The sequence below is a fragment of the Nesoenas mayeri genome, assembly GCF_963082525.1.
Source record: "Nesoenas mayeri genome assembly, chromosome: 16".
In the NCBI taxonomy this organism is placed as follows: domain Eukaryota; kingdom Metazoa; phylum Chordata; class Aves; order Columbiformes; family Columbidae; genus Nesoenas; species Nesoenas mayeri.
In genome coordinates this window covers 16,237,385-16,254,610 of record NC_137562.1, presented here as the reverse complement: position 1 = coordinate 16,254,610, position 17,226 = coordinate 16,237,385, and the positions used below count along the sequence as shown (strand labels likewise).

The 17,226-nt window shown below is 49.1% G+C and overlaps 1 protein-coding gene across 1 annotated transcript in view; it reads right to left on the bottom strand.

Moving 5' to 3' along the window:
* Positions 1 to 3,614: 3,614 nt before the first annotated feature.
* The window catches only part of SULF2 (sulfatase 2), a gene marked incomplete at both ends in the record, with an annotated part of 46,583 nt that continues 32,971 nt past the window's right edge, over positions 3,615 to 17,226 (bottom strand). The window contains 11 exons of the mRNA XM_080354663.1: positions 3,615 to 3,645; positions 4,745 to 4,801; positions 5,096 to 5,126; positions 5,810 to 5,933; positions 6,147 to 6,289; positions 6,702 to 6,871; positions 7,284 to 7,343; positions 8,190 to 8,284; positions 9,906 to 10,002; positions 10,657 to 10,888; positions 14,335 to 14,542. Coding sequence (XP_080210789.1) covers positions 3,615 to 3,645; positions 4,745 to 4,801; positions 5,096 to 5,126; positions 5,810 to 5,933; positions 6,147 to 6,289; positions 6,702 to 6,871; positions 7,284 to 7,343; positions 8,190 to 8,284; positions 9,906 to 10,002; positions 10,657 to 10,888; positions 14,335 to 14,542 — 1,248 coding nt within the window. The remainder of the gene's footprint in view (positions 3,646 to 4,744; positions 4,802 to 5,095; positions 5,127 to 5,809; positions 5,934 to 6,146; positions 6,290 to 6,701; positions 6,872 to 7,283; positions 7,344 to 8,189; positions 8,285 to 9,905; positions 10,003 to 10,656; positions 10,889 to 14,334; positions 14,543 to 17,226) is intronic.

Below are 17,226 nucleotides of genomic sequence, written 5' to 3'. Positions count from 1 at the left end.
CTCAGCACACAGCCAGTTCTGTCCCAGAGGGCACGTGGAGTCGCTCCGGCTGCTTCCTGCAAGCCTGGCTCTGCAGGCAGTGCGGGGCGTACTGATTAGCAATAGTGTTTATTTGACACCTTCAGTCCGCTTCATGTGTGTTTTTAATGCAAAACTTGTAAAAGCCTGAGGAACTTACTCAACAAATAGATACGTTCTAAGAAACAAGAGATGTAAGTGCTGCCTACTGAAGCTGAAAGGCAACAGTCCTTTGCTGTTTATCTCGGAGTAGAACAGTCCTTATACTTTGTAGTTGTTCATTACATTGATGGAAACCACAAGCCCTGATTGCTGTCATTAGGAGAGCTCTCGGACTAGAACTGATTTTATACATCATGCCCTTTTCTTCTGCTTTTAAATGAGCGATTCTATGTATACATCTATGTGTAACTGGTACCTGACTGATGGTATAGAGTATCATCATTTTCTCGCCTGTGTTTAGAATGTTGGAGCTTTCCAGTACCTACTTTTGCTGAATCCCAAGAGTTTTAGTTTCAGCCTGATGAAGGGGAGAGGGAGGATGTTTAAAGAGCATTGATGGCACCTTTCTGGGCAGCACGGATCTGAAAACTGCACCTGGTTGGCAGGAACCAAGACCGACCTTCGCGGCGGTTGACGTTTAATATCCCCCGATTCTGGTTCGGTTCTATAGCAGCAGATTTTTCCGAATGGTTTTGAAAAACCACCTGTGTAACATCTTTCAACAGTGATGGAACAATTAGCGAGCACAGGCAGCTCTGACCACTGCTGCAGGACGAGCTCCATTTTGCTACGTCTCTGTTATTCTTTCAGTCACAGAAACCATGGTTATCTAAAATTTCTATGTAGTATTTTCTTCCAATCTTGGCCTAAAATACTGCTTTTAAAGTTAGAAAATCAGGACCATTTTTCAGTCATAAGACAAAACTATTTGAATGTTGTACCAATTAGCACACGTTTTATTTTAGAATTTATGTGTGGACTACCGGATGACAATGATACAGCAAGCACGAGATGATGTAATTCTGAGAGCAATATTTAAAAATTCTCAGGAGAAGGCATACAGTATTGAGAACTGCGTTTAAATTTAGTTTACATTAAGTATTGCTTGAAATAGCTGTATCTTTATGTTGCAAAACAGAAGGATCATGGGGACTGATTTAGAAGAGAGCTGGTTGTAAGGTATTACTGCTCTTCTGATTTTTGTGTTTGGATGTTAATAATGATGTAAATAAAGGTTTCTATTTAAAATCAGAGCCTGGTGCCATACTGCATTAGCCGTCTAATGCGTCAGGGCTGGTGGCAGGTCCTGGAACAGAGGAAGCCCGGTGCCGTTACCAAGGAGAACGTGTAGCAGATGATCTCAGTTTTTTCCCAGCTGGCTGTGAAATGAAGGGATGAAGGGACTCAGGACCTGGACCTTCCACTGCGAGACCCTTTAGCAGCCGAAGCTGTGGAAGTGACGCCAGGCGCCGCGGCAGCAGCGGCGTGAGCAGGAACCGGCCCTCCGTGAAACAACAGCCCCACGGCTCGGCGTCGTGGGCAGAGGGACACACGGCAGCCTCGGGAGCCCCCGCCTGGCGCACAGAGGAGCGGGAGCACGGGCCCCGCGGGACGGGTCACCTGTCCTGCCAAAGGCTGACCCAGAGCAGGCAGGTGCGCGCTCCTCGTCTGACCCGGTGCTGCTTTCTCCGTCCTCTGGGGAAGGGCCGGCAGCCAACACCTGCCTCTGGAAAGCACATAAATGTGTTTAAGTGAGTTTACATGTGGTACTTTTTACTTATTTGTACTGATGCAGGACATCAGCATCTAGCAGATGTGTCTTTGGTAATCCATGAAATCTGTAACAGGTTATAAACAAAATCTATGGCTAGATTAAGACAGACAATCAAATATTACCTCCATAATTAAGAAAAAAAACTTGCAAGCACATTTTGGTAAGTGTATTTGACTATTCCTGTGTGACGCTCAAGCGCAGTGTTACTGTGTAGCACATACCACAAAAGGCCCCACTGCTGCTCCTTGAGAGGCTTTTCCTCCGTTTCTAAATTCAAGCGTGTTGTTTGCGTAGGGTGTGCGGTACCAGAGGTCTGTTTCCCTCATGAAGTAATTGCACTTACATTTCCTAATGTGCAAAACGATTCCCATGCCCATTTCCGTGCTTCTGGCCGTCGAGCGAAGTGGTTCTGCACCAGCACGGCCCCGTCTGCCGGCGCTGGGGCAGGAGCAGGAGCAGGAACAGGAGCAGGAGCAGGAGCAGGAGCAGGAGCAGGAGCAGGAGCAGGAGCAGGAGCAGGAACAGGAGCGGGAGCGGGAGCAGGAGCAGGAGCAGGAGCGGGAGCAGGAGCAGGAGCAGGAACGGGCTGCCGTGGCACCGCTCCTCACACAGGTACCAGCGCCGGTGCCTGTGCTGGGATGCGTTTAATAAGGTCCTTATGAAAATGCTCAAAGTGACTCTGTACACTGTGCTTCCTTAGGAAAATGATGGGTTTTCCTTTTAAAAGCCTTCAAGCAGTAACTGTCATTCAGAACATCTATGTTTTTGCAGACTGAACTAGAACTAGGTTATTCTTTATTTGCTACAAGTATTGAACTAGCTGCCTTTTTAGAAAATGAATGTAAAAGATGTTACAATACTAAGCAAATGCTGTTTTCTCAAAGGAATTGTTTTGGTTCTGAACATACAATAGAATATTACCACGTAAAAAAAGGTCATACAAATCTGATCTCATTAAAATTTAAGATGTACATTTACTGAAATTTTTCAGTACTTTTAAAAATGGATAAATTCTGAAATCTACTGTGCAACATTAAGTCACATTTTGAGAAATGGTGTGTGGGCATTCCACTCTTTTTATTAACAAAATTCTTCACAACCTGAAGGAATCGGTTTTCAAACAGTATATTGATCAATATTTACATAACCCCTCCAAGAATCTGGCGTCCTGTTAGTGAAGATTCTCTCTGATTTTCCCAGAGGTGGCACTAGGATGGACACGCAGACGTGGAGCTGGAATGTGTCCTCAGAGGAAAGCCGAGGAACAGCCGGTGCTGAGAACGCCCCACGCGCTCGCTTCAACTCCCGAATCTCTTACCAGCTCTTCTCCACCGTTACCTTCACCCCAGATAGAAGCAAAAGCGTCCCCGTGAGCTCAGCGTCGCTTCAGAGCTCCACATGATTTGCCGTTTCCCTCACGACACGGGCGCAGCCGGGCCGAGGGCCGGTTTGGGTCCCGCTGTGCGCAGTCCGTGCCCCGGGACGCGGCCCTGGCGCGGCTGCGGCTCCTCCGGGCCGGGGCGTCAGTGCTGTCCTTGGAGCAGAATGCATTGTGGAGCAGGTGAGGTGTCATCCAAAGCAAAGAGCAGGTACAATAGTGGATTTCAGAGACCTGTAATTTTGACAGCGTTTCCCAGATTTCATTGCATCTATTTCGTTCACTCACCAGTGCAAACATTCTATCTATTTCAGCCTCAAAGTCTATCCAGCCCTGCGGCTGCCAGTGTCCGTCCTTCCAAGGTCACACGCGGCTCTGCGGGGTCTGTACGTGGACTCGGGTGCGGCGGTTTGTGTCCTCGTGGAGCGGCGGCCGGGGGGCTTAGCCCTCCCATCCTTCCCACAGCTGTCCTCTTTAAGATAAAACAAACACAATTCAGTGTCTAACATTACAGTAGGAAGGGGTTAGAAATATATTTTTAATGGTTCTATGCAGGAACAAAACCAATTGAAACACTGCAGAGCAGCTATACAAACAGAGCAGGTGTATCAATCACAGCAAAAATCCAACCGTGTCTGAAACTTCAACCCATACAAAACTGTTCTCTCATTAATTCCGATTGGTTCTAAAGCCACTCCTGGATCTCTTCAGCTGGACAAGTCGCCATTGCAGGAGCAACCCCCTGGCAAGGTGACAACGCTGTGCTGTGCCAACTAACACACCTGTACATATTTTTTTCATCGCTCAATTTGAAAGCACCTTATGATTTGTAATGAAGGGAAGTCTCGACCCGCTGCTGGGGGAGACTGAGCGCCAGCGACCGGAGCGGCACAGGGCACTCCGCTTCGTGTCTTTAAATCCTAATCTCACCCTTGGGCTCTGGAAAGTCGAGAACTGAACATCATCTTCAAGATGTAAAGGGCAGTTACATAAGCAAACAGCAATCTTGGATTTTACTATAAAATCAGAATAAAACAAAATGTCTTGTAGTCTGCTTGCTGTTCTAACTTGCTTTTTTTCTGCACATAAAGCAAGAAAATATATTGTATTCTCTCTACTCTAAGAAATTCCCATCAGTTCTACTCTTTCTGACAGAGACCACGAGGTGGCTGCTACAGGTTTAAATTTAGGCAACGCCAGCACCACAGTCTCCGAGTCTTTACCGGCAGTCAGCCGGAGCTGGCTGCTGCGCCCGAGCGCCCCAGCACCGGAGCACCCCAGCGCCAGAGCACCCCAGCGCCAGAGCACCCCAGCGCCCGCCTCGCTCAGGGTGGGAACTGCCCGACCTCGCTGCTCCTGCATTCCCAGAAAACGTCTACCCGAGGCTCTGCACTGCAGCGGTTCCCTGCAACGATGGCAGCATCGTATTTCTTGCATAATCTACAAGATTTCCCACTCCAGCATCCCATGAGAATAGATGATGTTAGAAAAGCGCTGCATGCAAAGGGAGAAGCGAGGGAAGGACAGGGCAGTGAAAGCTGAACGCTTTTCATTCCCCGCTCCCAACTCACAGTGACTTGGCAGACGATGGTCTCCTCACGTCTGGCCACTTTCGACGCTGAAACTGCCTAATTTTCAAGCAGCAAAAGGAGAAAAAGGTTAACCACCACCAAGCAAACCACCAGCGCCACAGTCTGGAACATGAGGAAGGAGACAAGTTTCGCCTGAATTTTGACCGCAAAGATCAGAACATGCTGTAGTGTCGGAACAGGAATAACGCCGGCGCTCCAAACAAGGGTGGAAACAGCCTGCGAACGCCACTCCGGGCCGTGTCTGTCCCGAGGTTCCCAACCCCGTGCTCCTCGCTCCTTTAGCACCAAGCTGGTACTTAAGCATAATAATTTAACTTTAAAAGAATGTACCTGTATTGCTCGTAGCTTCCATCTTTAAGTCCTAGATGAGGAAAAATGAATGACATTAGTAACCAAACCACTGCCTGCAGCACAATAAGTATCGGGTAAGGCACAGCTTTTTAAAAGACCTAAGCATGTTAACAGGTTAATGTCTATTGCCGTGACAAATATTTCCATACATGTCAACCGGAGCTGCTATTTTTTGTATTTAATCCCTTATTCTAGGTAAAACAGGCTGTAAATTGGGATAGATACGTTTGAATCTTTTCTGCAAATGTCCTTCAGTGGTGTATTTAAATGCCAGAACCTGTTGATTTCAAAATGTACAGCTCTACATGGTGCACATATTAAATAAGACCCGAAACAATATTTTGGGCTTTGGTGCACTCAGATAACAGCATTTTTGGGTGGAGGTGTTCAAGCTCTAAAGGTTATGATTTTCTTGAAAATAGCATTTCTTATGTCAGCTTAATTGTACTAAAGGGTATAAGAAATGCAATTTAGAAAGAAATACATCTCAGCAATAATCCTCACTACACTACTGAAGTATTTTTCTTAAGAAACATTACATGGCACAAATTGAGCAAATATAAAACACGGGGCACGCAGCCGTCAGCCTCGGCACACGTCCCAGTACAAAGAAACACTGAGATCCTTCTGACCAGCCCGTTTAATACTGAAGTAAGAACCCGTTTCCTCGAGTGTAGCAGGAGCGGCACTTACCCAAATCCATGTTCCTCGTTCTCGGGTTGCACTGTTTATGCCCTTTGCAGCTTCTTAGTTCCATGAGCTGGACGTGCAGCTGATTGAGAACGTCTCTGTCGAGCGTATTCACGGCATTAATTAGCTGCGATAGACAGGGGTTCCTGTTAGTAACCAGTGCTCGGTAGTTTGGTAACTTTCGTATATGGAATACATGTGGTTTACTTGTAACAGGAAAGAAGTAAATCATACTACGTTCAATGATCAGGCCTTATCTAGAATACATCCTGCACCAATCCCGCACCACTTCACCTTATCATCAGTAAGGAACAATGAGAGCTGTTCCTTGATCACATACCTGATATGGATCGGTATTGAGATCAAAATACTCCAAAAATCCAGTAGCAAATTCACAAAACAAGAAGTTGTGGGTCTCGTTGATTGTCCTCAGACACCAGTACGTGTTGTTGTTGGCGCTGGTACAGGCACAGAAAGGGCCCACTGCAAATTGAAGAGTTACAAACATGAGCTGCGTGCCGCTGTCTCGAGGCGCTGTGACGATCCCTTTTGTTAATGCATCGTGTATCCACAGACAGCTCCCTCCCCCGGCTCCGGAGCAGAGAAACGTCCCGGCGCTGGTTCTGCGCCCGGCCCAGGCGGCAGCGCCGGCCGAGCCACCCGCTGCTCCGTCTGCTCTCGCTGGCAGCCGTCCGGATGCGCGGGTACTGCACGCATGTGTGCTACACGCAACACCCGCAGGTTCTTATCTGCACGTGGTTTTCATTTAACTCCCCTGCCTTTCGCACAAGGACAACGCCAACACCCCCCCCGATCACTCGGTATGCGGAAGGCTGCGCAGCGGAACGGTAACTCCTCGTAACCCGGCGCGCGGCCGCGGCTCCCGCGTCCTTACGTGTCCAGAGCGGAGCGGTCTGCCAGTGCTGGTTGTCGTGGGTGAAGCAGGTCAGCCCGGGCATGCTGCACGTGTCATTGTTCTTTATCCTCTTCAGCAGTTTGCGCAGCTTCTTCTTCCGCCGCTGCTCTCTGAGCAGCCACAGCCTGTCCTTCTCCTGTAGGGCTTTCCTGCACACACGAAACATGGGTGTCATGCAGACTCTGTTAGACTTGAACACACCTAAAAAAATGAAGCAGCTAATAAAATAAGCGCCTGTGAGGGAAAAGAAGAACTGGTATGTTTTAATTAAATGGTTTCTCTTCCAAATGGTTCCGGAATTCAGTGCAATTCTATGGCACTGAAAAAAAATGAAGCCAAAGAGGCGTCCAGGCTTGCCTGAAGGCTGCGATGGGACACTTCCAAAGCAGGTACCTTAGATCCAGAGGTTACAGGCATTTCAACAAAGACTTCGTTCCCTGCCCTTCCTGTGTGTTTGTTCTCTTTAATACAGAATAAATGAAATACTGCCCCTCTTGCTTAGTTTGTAACTCGTGTGCATGGACCTTGTGTTCACTTCTTTGTATTTCCTTTTTCACTTACTTGAAAGGATGAAGACTGGATCCCTTGTGCCTCAGTTTGCTCCTGTGTTTTGAATGGTAACTGGAAAATAAAACCAGCATTGTTGATGAACAACAGAGAGACAACCGCTCCTGTCCGCAGCACACGTGCACTGGATCTGAAGCAGATTTAATCCAGTGTCGCTTCAATTCATTCATTCGGGGTACGTGGGGAGCGCAAAGCAGCCCCGCGACACCGGGTCGGGCCCTCGGCGTGTTCCGCTCGCTTGTGCACGGTGGCCTCTGGTGCTGCAAAGCAGAACTGCAACACGGATCAGCTACAACTTCCAACGTTAGTTGTCATTGGTTCTTGTTCCTCTACACGAGGCAGATTAAAATCAATAGACTTTTAACTCAATTACAACATTTCTTCAACTAAATACTCACTAACTTGTTCAGATGATAAGATGACAAGCATCTTCCTGTCATTTTCCTTCTGAATGAAAGAATTTCAATACCAGGTGTACTTTGTAGGGCTGGTGTTTGTTTGGGGTTTTTGCTTGTTCTCCCCATTATCACGACCCGGACGTTCCAGGAAAACTGTTACAGGATGCAGGGGACGGTGGTGCCCACGTGCTCTGATGGGGGCGCAGGGGACGGTGGTGCCCACGCGCTCCGATGGGGGCGCAGGGGACGGTGGTGCCCACGCGCTCTGATGGGGGCGCAGGGGACGGTGGTGCCCACGCGCTCCGACGGGGGCGCGGGGGCAGCCAGAGCGCTGCCTGGCGGAAGGGCCGTCCAGCTCCTCCCCAGCGCGGCGGACGGAGCAGCGTCAGCCGGAACCGCGGCACCCGGGGGTCCTGAGCCCTCCGGGGGGTCCTGAGCCCTCCTGGGGGGACACCAGCCACTGCTGCGCACTGAAAGTGGCTCCCAAGTACACAAGAAGTACCTGATCTTGTGACAGTCACACTCTTCAGGCCGCTTCTTCTTCAGATGACCTCTCACCTCCCTCAGGTTTTTTATTTTATTTTGCAAAGTTTCAATCTAAAATAAATAAATAAATAAATATACCAGTTAAAAAAATACATCCCGATTTAGCCTTTTTCTGACCTGCTCAAACCCATTCCATTGTCACCAAATGCTTCCTTTTCAGCACCTCCCACGAATCCCAGTGCCACCACTGACAGCGGGAGGCGCGTCCCTGCTCCAGTCCCTGCTCCGGTCCCTGCTCCGGTCGCCGCTGGCCGAGGAAGCGTGGGGACGGGGACACGCAGCCCACGCACCCTCCTGCTGCCACGGGACCTCATCCTGTGCTCCCCAGCACATCTGCAAGCGGAGAAGGTGACTCAAAGGAAAATGAAGCCCTTAAACTCCAGCCCGTTATGCAGCTGCGAAGGGGACGGGGCAGCTCTGCAGCCTCCTCTTCGGAGCTGCTGAGGACACGAAGCAGCCGCGCTCCTCATTCTGCGCGGCCGCCTCTGGCGGTGCCCGCCCGCACAGCACATGGAGCAGCAGCTCATTGTGCCACAACACGGTTTATTTTTAACTGCCCATTTTTTTTTTTCAGGAAATGAAAGTCTTGCTTTGCTCAGCCCAGCACACAGCACAGCCCATTGCCACCCAGATGGGTGCTACGGGCTTCTGCTCCAGTTCATTACACAGCAGAAGAAACAGAGTAATCCAGCATGAACAACAAAGTCACTGCAAAGCCACCACGAGGCATCAGTGACTGGGAGTCCAGTGGAAGCGCATGGCTGCCAAACACACACACAGAACCAGCCCTGCGACCCTGCATCGGGAGCACAGCAGGACACGGGCCGGCTCTCATTTGCTTGGGCACTCCATACACCCCACATCTCCAGAAAAAGAGTTAGAGGAGCACGGTAATACTGAAACTGCCCTTTTCCAATTCTAGCAGAGCTCGTACGTTTTTCAGTGTCTGCCTCGCTGCGTGTCAATCTGCACCGTCCCAGGAGGCCGACGAGTCCCCACGCAGGACTGAGCGTCAGCCCACGGATTCGGTGACATTACAGGAGGTCTCTCCATTTATCCTTCTCTTTGGCATTCGTTCCATCACTATCTGTTCTTTAGAAGACTGTGTCTTTCATGTGCAATGTGTGAGGGCTTTGAGCTTATATTCTTTGATATTAGTGACAAAAATGTCAGATTAATTTTACAGGCAAATTTCATTATTTCCAGGTACTTCATATCCACAAGCATAAGGAAAATGAATGCAACTCCAAAGTACAAGGGTTAAACACAAGCAAGCAAATAAATAAATCTAGAAGCACCAAAAGCAATGAATGTCACTTTTCCCGGGGTTTCTGTTTGGCAGCTGAAGGCCTCGTTTCGAGGGGCCCGGGGAGCAGCGCTAACGCCACGGGGAAAACATCCAGGTGCAGCTTTTCCCGGGGTGGGAACACTTGCGAGTCTCTCATTTATCTGATAGGGCTTGTGATATTTCTCAGCTGTCCCTTCAGTTCCAGTTCCCTCCTCCACTCAGCATCTCGTCTTCACAAACTCATAACTGCCTATCTCTGCAATATCTATTCTGAAATCAGCCAGCACGTTCGAGAGGCTCCACGGGAGGCAGACACACAAACACGTCAGCACAGCCCCTGCTGGAAACGCACACCCACAGCGCGGGGCCGAGCACGTCACCGACCTCGTGGTCAATGTGGAGTTTATGGTCCTTCCAGGCTTGCAGAGATCGGTACAGATCCGTGTCGCACTGAACCGTGTCGTTCTCCAGGATGTAGCACCTGGCATGGAGAAGCAAACAAGGTTTATTACAGTGGGTACACACAGGGTAATGCAAACAGCTGGTTTTAGTAACATAACTCAGGACAGATGAGAAGCCAGACTGGAAATGACATGCGAAATTCAAACCACGTTCATTCAGGAGAGGAAGAGTGTGCTGGGAGCCAGGAAAGACGTCTCGCTGGAGTTGTCATGGAAATTTTCAAGGAGAACGCTGCTATCGAGCAGAACCTGGTGACTGCTTAATTTCTGTATGTAAATTGTGCTGCAGAGTTCCTGCTCATTCATTAGCCTGTCTACATAAATAATCTCTACTAACCAGAAAGCACTGAAAGCATCACTCAGAACCAATCTCCCAATGCATAATCAAGTGATACAGGGCTAATGGCAAGGATAAAGTACTTCTTTATAAGATATATTACTATATCATAAACGAAAGGAAGACTGCAGAGCCCCTGCTACGGCTCTTCAGGGCTCTCTGTACACCGCAAAATCAAAACTAAACTGAAAACTGTTGTACAAACGAGAATAAAAATTTTAGTGAAGCTGGACTGGGCATCCGAGGACACGATGAGCTTATCACAAGTTAACGCCCACTTATGTAGAGCAGCCACTTCAGCAGCAAAAGCTTTTAGAAATACATGACGTGCACTCACCTGTGAGTCACTTTTACCAGGTTGGGGGCCGTATACTCTGCGATGCCACCAGTCCCACTGTACTCCCCCGTGTCCTTCTCGTCCTCCTCCCTCTGCATCGCGTGCCGCCTGGTGACGTTCCTCAGCGCGACAGGCTGGTAGCCGTCCTCCAAACCCAAGTTATCAACGGCTCCATCCAGCTCGACAGACACAGAACGGATGGAGCGATTCCGGACATAGCTTGGTTTGTATTCTGCACGGAAAAGGCAGTGAAAGTATTAAGGAGGGGAGAAACAGCATGTTGCAACTGGGAGAAAAAAACTAGCCCACACTGTGACATTTGGAATTAGCCGGATGACAAATGGGGTTTGTAGCAGCTGCCCGCAGAGCTGCTGCTTCAATAGGTTTTACAGGGGCAGGTGGACACCTTAAGGCAGGACAACGTGGGGCAGACGTAATGCAAATGCACAGGAATGGCAGAGGGAAAGAAAGTGTGCTTGTCCAGTATCACCTGGAGAGCAAACGGCTCGTCCAAAGCCCCAGCTCTGCCCAGGTGCCACTAGATGGCGGTAACACACCAAACCCACCCGGGACAGCAGCCGCGGGTCCCCCCACGCTTCCCCACAATCCCCAGAGCGGGGGCTCCCCCAGCGCTTGCTGAAGAGGCCCCGGGTGCTCGCCCTGAGCCTCTTCTCAATTCCATGCTCTTTCCTCAAGGTTAGATGCTGGATTTCTTGAGAGCAATTAATATGTGAGTCTTTATCCAAATGTAATTCTTCTCCTCGCAGTTATTGTCCCGTCACACGGGGCAGCGCCCTCGGGCGCCACGCACGCCCTCAGACTCGGCTTCTGCATCTGCGGCCCGAGGCAAAATGAACCCTTGGCTACAAATTGTCACCATGCAGTGTGAGATTCTCACTGATCTTTTCACCGCTACTGCCTTCCAAAGTTCTCTGTCCCGCCCAAATCCCCAGAGCTCCTCTGCTGTTCGGTCTGGAATGGCAGAAATAGATCCTAGCTACAGAGTCCAAATCCATACCGAAATTTCCCTGCTGTATGACGGGGGCCATCTCAGACCATATTTCCTGCTCGCCACCAATGACTGCTGAGAGTCCCTCATTACACTGAGCACAATCATCTCATTCCTTCAGGAAAAAGTACAGCCCAAGTCCCGGAGCCTCCCCTCCCCTCCCCATCTCCTCTCCTCTCCATCTCCTCTCCTCTCCATCTCCTCTCCATCTCCTCTTCTCTCCATCTCCTCTCCTCCCCTCTCCATCTCCTCCCCTCTCTCCGGTCCTCGCTCTGTGTCAGACCTGGAGTCGCCCCGGGCAGCAGTGCAGCAGTCGGGCCCTGGCTGCTCCGGCCGCCTCACCGGCCCGCGGCGCTGACTCCTCCTGCAGCCAACCGACGTGCCCAAGGAGAAGACACACCTGTCTTGCAACCCCAAGCTCTGCAGAAAGCCCAGCTTTCTCTATGGGGCAATATCTGCAACATCCCCAGCAAAACGAGATGAAAAAAAAAAGGGGGAGGAGGTAGAACAACCAAAATGGACCAAAGAAATGCTATGTCAAGTGGCATGCTTCGGCATTAACACAGAATGACTTTTTTCAAGAAGCCTTCTGCTAATCCAAAAGGTCTCAAAAGCCATTTTGCAGACTGTGGGAAGAGAAATAAACATCTCCTCCCACCTCAGACTGGCCCAAGCCCCAGATTCGTGCCAGCGTCGCGCGCGGAAAGCAGAACGCCAGCTGCACTGTCGGGCTTTGCACATTTTCCTCCTGTGGTTCAAAGTCTATTGCTGATATTAAGCCAGGTGAGTCACTGCTCAACAGGGGAAGAGAAAAAAAGAAAGAGAAAAAAACCCCAAACCAGCCCCATTTCAGGCAGCCAGTCAGGAAAAGTTTGACTAAATGAGGAGGAAACTCCCATCTTTGTAGAAGGAGAAGGAAGTTCCAAAAAGCTACACCCTGACAATTATATTCAAAGCATAAACTCCCACTTCTTTAATTGTTCCCTCATTTCATCCTGTTAAGCTCAGCCAACTAACAATTCACCTTCTCCCCAGTGCGACAGGCCAGCGCGGCGCTGGGCCCGCGGCAGCCGCGGCCACACCGCCCGCGGGCAAAGAGCCACGGGAACCGCGCGCCCAGCCCCGCGGCCACACCAGCCAGGACAGCCGAACACAGCGGGCTGGTGACACAGCCAGGACAAACGTACACAGCGGGCTGGTGACACAGCCAGGACAGCTGAACACACCGAGTCTCATGAAACACGGCATAAAAATCCAAATACACACCATCAGTATTCAGGTCACCCTCTTGCCATTCGTAATCCAGCGTGCCAGCTTTTTGGTAGTCTGTTCAAAAACACCTTGGTGTGTCAAGATGATTGTCAAGATCCTATCTTGTGCTGCTGAGGTTTATGCCTTACGGGTCAGTGAGTGCGCTGGAGGGGATGGTAGGAACTGCCTCTTTGAGCAGGACGGGAGGAAACCCCACCACTCTGACCTCTGCTGGAGAGAGCAACTCGCTTCTCCCCACCCTCCTTCACACCCAAACCAGAGGTGACTATACGCTTAACCACCTCCTCTGGATGCTGTGAAAATCAGTTCATGTCTCAGAAGCACGACACAGATGAAAAGTGCTTAAGTAAGTGTTATTAGCAGATAGCATTATGTTGCCCTCACTTAAATTGTTTTTCTCTTTTTATTTAAGTGCCTTCAATTTACTCCTGTTATTTTACTCCCTATGACTGAACTTTCTTCTGTGTGACTTCAAAAAAATAAAAGTTAATTGGACTGCAAGATCTAGTGTTATTTAAAGATTATCTGCTGTGCCACATATTTAAACAGCAAGTATAGTTGAGTAATTTCATCCTGGAACTAATAATTTTTTTCAACTAAAAATTAGCTTAGTAGGTACTAATCAGCTTGCAAGGCAAATATAATGGGAGAAAATCAATTTAAACTCTCTGTTTGAAGCTTGTGCCAGGTCATTATACAGGAAGACTAATCTGCTAAATAATTAAGGCTCCTTAGGAGTGAGACGAAAGAAACATTACAAGTGAATAATAATTCTGTGCTGCCCTTCGCCTCTTTAATCTATAATTAGACTACGTACTTCAAATATAGATGTTAGTCCGACTGAGGTTTAATACAGAGCCAGCGGAATGGGCTTCTGAAACAGCACCTGACGTGTGCCAAGGCAGCCGGGCCGGCCGCGCCGACCCCCCGCGGGTTAGCCAGCCCTGCGCCTGCTGGCCGCGTGCAGCAGAGCATGGCGCGAACAAGGAGCTTCGGTAACGAAGCGCACGCAACCTTATTAAAAATAAATTACTGCAGTAACAGCTCCAAGCGCTGCAGTACCTGCTGAAAACTGGAGCATGTGCTGTAAAGCACCATTCATGTTTCACGGCCTATGTCAGGATGTGCTGCTTGCCACAACACCGTGTGCACTGCATTTCCTACTTCTGAACGACATAAATACGCAACCCTGTTTTGGATCAAAACGCTTCTCTTCCTATGCACAGAGATGTTTTCAGATCTCATTGTCCAATATAAGGCATACTGTTTCACAGTTAGTTACACAGAAATACATCGATAGAATTCAGCACCCATGAAAATCAGGACATTATGCGTTAGTGAACAGACTCATCACATTTTTCTAAGGCAGTAACTGAAGACACAGTGAGTTCACTTACTTTTCTTGGAGAAGAGTTTCTTTCTCCGTCCAGCGTGGCTCAGCTTGTACTCATTCTCTTCACAATTGCAGTCTTCGCTATTCCTGTTGTAATACTTGGGCAAAATATTGGAGGTGCCTTTGCTGTTGCCCGCAGCTGCCAGGTTCGCCATTCCCTTGCACTTGTGCAGCTTGAGCTTCCCACTGGCATCTTCCACGCACTGCCATTTCTGCAAGAAAAGCGTCATCGTTAAGACCATCCCAACTGCGCTTTGTCCACCGGCCAGCTCCAGTGATCTACCAGAGGTTCCTGGTTGTGCTAAGCTGAGCTGAGCTCCATCTGTCACCCACTACCAGAACAAGGGTTTTCTGTAACCTTCCAACTGCAGGCAAACAGGAATTCCTCAGGACAGTCTTGAGTTTGTTCCTCGGAGGCAGAACAACGGGAAGTTCTTCACAAATTCAATACTACAGCTAAAACCATGGAGGTGAGAAGTGATGACTTTCAGAAGCACAACTGTGCCATAAACCACGGACGTTCAAGCCTTCTCCACAGGGGTGGAAAGGACCCTTGCCCACTAGCGAGTCCGCCTGTGGCGCTGGCAGGAGCCTGTGCCGCTGCTGCCCAGAACAGCGTCAAGCGCCAGAACAGCATCAAGCGCCAGGCCTGCATGTGACCTCGGCCACATCCCACGCACAGGAGAACGTTCTGGAGGAGCCCCTTCCTCCTTCCCAGTTCAGATGCCTGACAATGGGACAACTTTAATCAAGTTGTGGATTCCTTTACTGTAAAGATCTGGTCTGAGCTGATTATCTAGACTTGTCACTTCCAGTATATAATTCACTCCATCCTAAGGTGGTCATATAAAAGAGATAAGAAAAAGGATTGCCATGCCTGTTTCTCTTCACTGACCTTTAAAAGGGTGTAATGACTGGATCAGCCATGGAAGGCTGCAGGCTGGTGTAGTGAGAGGTTATCTCCATCTTGAGTGTTTCTCTTAATAGCTTTTCCCATTCAACACCCTTGGGCTGGACAGGCCGTGCTGAGCTGCGCCTGTGAAGAAAATCGCCTCCCTCTTCCACTCAAACTAGAGAAAATCTCACCTCTGATCCCCAGTTCCTTCTGCTGCTCAGAACCTGAAGTCACTTGCTCACGGGTCCTTTGTGCGAAGGAGTCTGGCCACCTTCATCCTGGCACAGGAGTTCTACCCACTTCCCAGATACATCACAAAATTATCTCACCTACTCCTTTAGTTACAAGACGCTGCTAGCTACACAGCTGGGCTCTGAGACACATCGAACCCCTCACGGCGGCACTTGCTGCTGCTTTAAGCAGAGACTTTGGGAAACACTTCAGCTTTCTGCTCAGTCTCGAGAGGCGTTCCTCTTTTTCCTTATTACAAGATTCAAGGTCTGTGCCTCTGGGACTCACTGGAATATTGACAATTTTCCAAATAAAAGAAGAGAAGGGAGAACTGCAACAGCTTCCAAGTGAGATGCCATTTTACAGCAGCCTGCGGCTCTACGAGGGACATCCAGCCACCCCGGTCCCACGGGGGTGCCCGGGCTGGGACCACAGAGCCAGCGTGTCCCGTTGAAATTCACTCCATTGTCTGCATGGCAGAACAGCGAGACAACAGTGTCACTATGCCTCTATAGCACAGAATTTAACAGGAGTCTGAGTGAACTGGCTAGTTACAGTGGATTTATCTGTGTCCACGGGAGACCCTCTCATTGGAAATGATCAGAGTTTTATGATGTGTCCACTTATTTCCTCAGACAATTAGATGACAGGTCTCCTGAGCTATAATTACTTCTTAGGTGCTGACACTGTGTCCAGTCTGCTGTACAACCCAGGTCTGGTCCTGTGCAGACAAACCTGGATTAACTTTCAGCACAAGGAATGACAGGAAATCAATGAGAGATACTGACAATAAGACATGGGGATCAGATCTCTGCACGACTGTCTTCATCTGCAAAGCAGGACACATTTACCTAGACGTGCTGTAGAGCAAAAATAACTTGAAGAATACATTTCTGAGTCTTTTTAAAATAAATGCTTAATGGCAACACACAGGCTGAGCTTTGAAGTAAAAGTTATTTTACTAGAATAAGCAATGGTTTCTTTCACAATGAAAAATGATGTAAAAATTTTGTTGCTGTTTCTCATTTCAAAACACCTGAGTCTTATTTTTGAAAATATACGAACAAACTTCATTTTCTGCTCAGCAGAGCTCTATGCTGTAGGTGTCTGATACATGAAAAATGGAGATTCAACAGAAGGCAAGTTAAATGTCATGATGAGAACTACTGTAAATAAGAGCTCTGATGTGTGGCCCAAAAATATTTTCCCTCTGTTTCTTTCATCTCCTGTCAAGACGTGATGCTCGTTTTCCCCTCAGGTGAACTGGAAAGGATCCTTCATTTCGGTGCGGTTTCAGCCGCTCCAGGCGCTGCCGGGGGCTCTACGCACCGGCAGGCCCAGTGCCGCCCCGCCGCCGCGGGGCCGCGGGCCTGACCTCACACGCCAAAACCATTCCCAAGCTTTCTACTCTTTTTCCACAAAACAGATACAGGTGCCCCCGCCGCCCTGCGCAGGCGCTGCCCAGCTACCCGTGCGCGAGGAGCAACAGTCCGGCCTGCGGTCTGATGGAGAAATCAGTGCTCCTGGACACAGGTTTGTGCAAAGGTGCACGGCAAAGGCAAAATAAAGAGTTTGTAGCATATATTCTCCCCTCCAGACCAAACTGCCTGCTCTATGCATGGACGAGAGTAAATTCAGACTTCAGTATCAATGAAACCTGACCCTCGACAGCAGCAGCTGCAGGCTGAAGAGACGCCCGGCTTCCCGCCATAACACTATTCACCTTCAACATGCAAATGACTCTTCAGCAGAAAAAGACACGTCGTATTT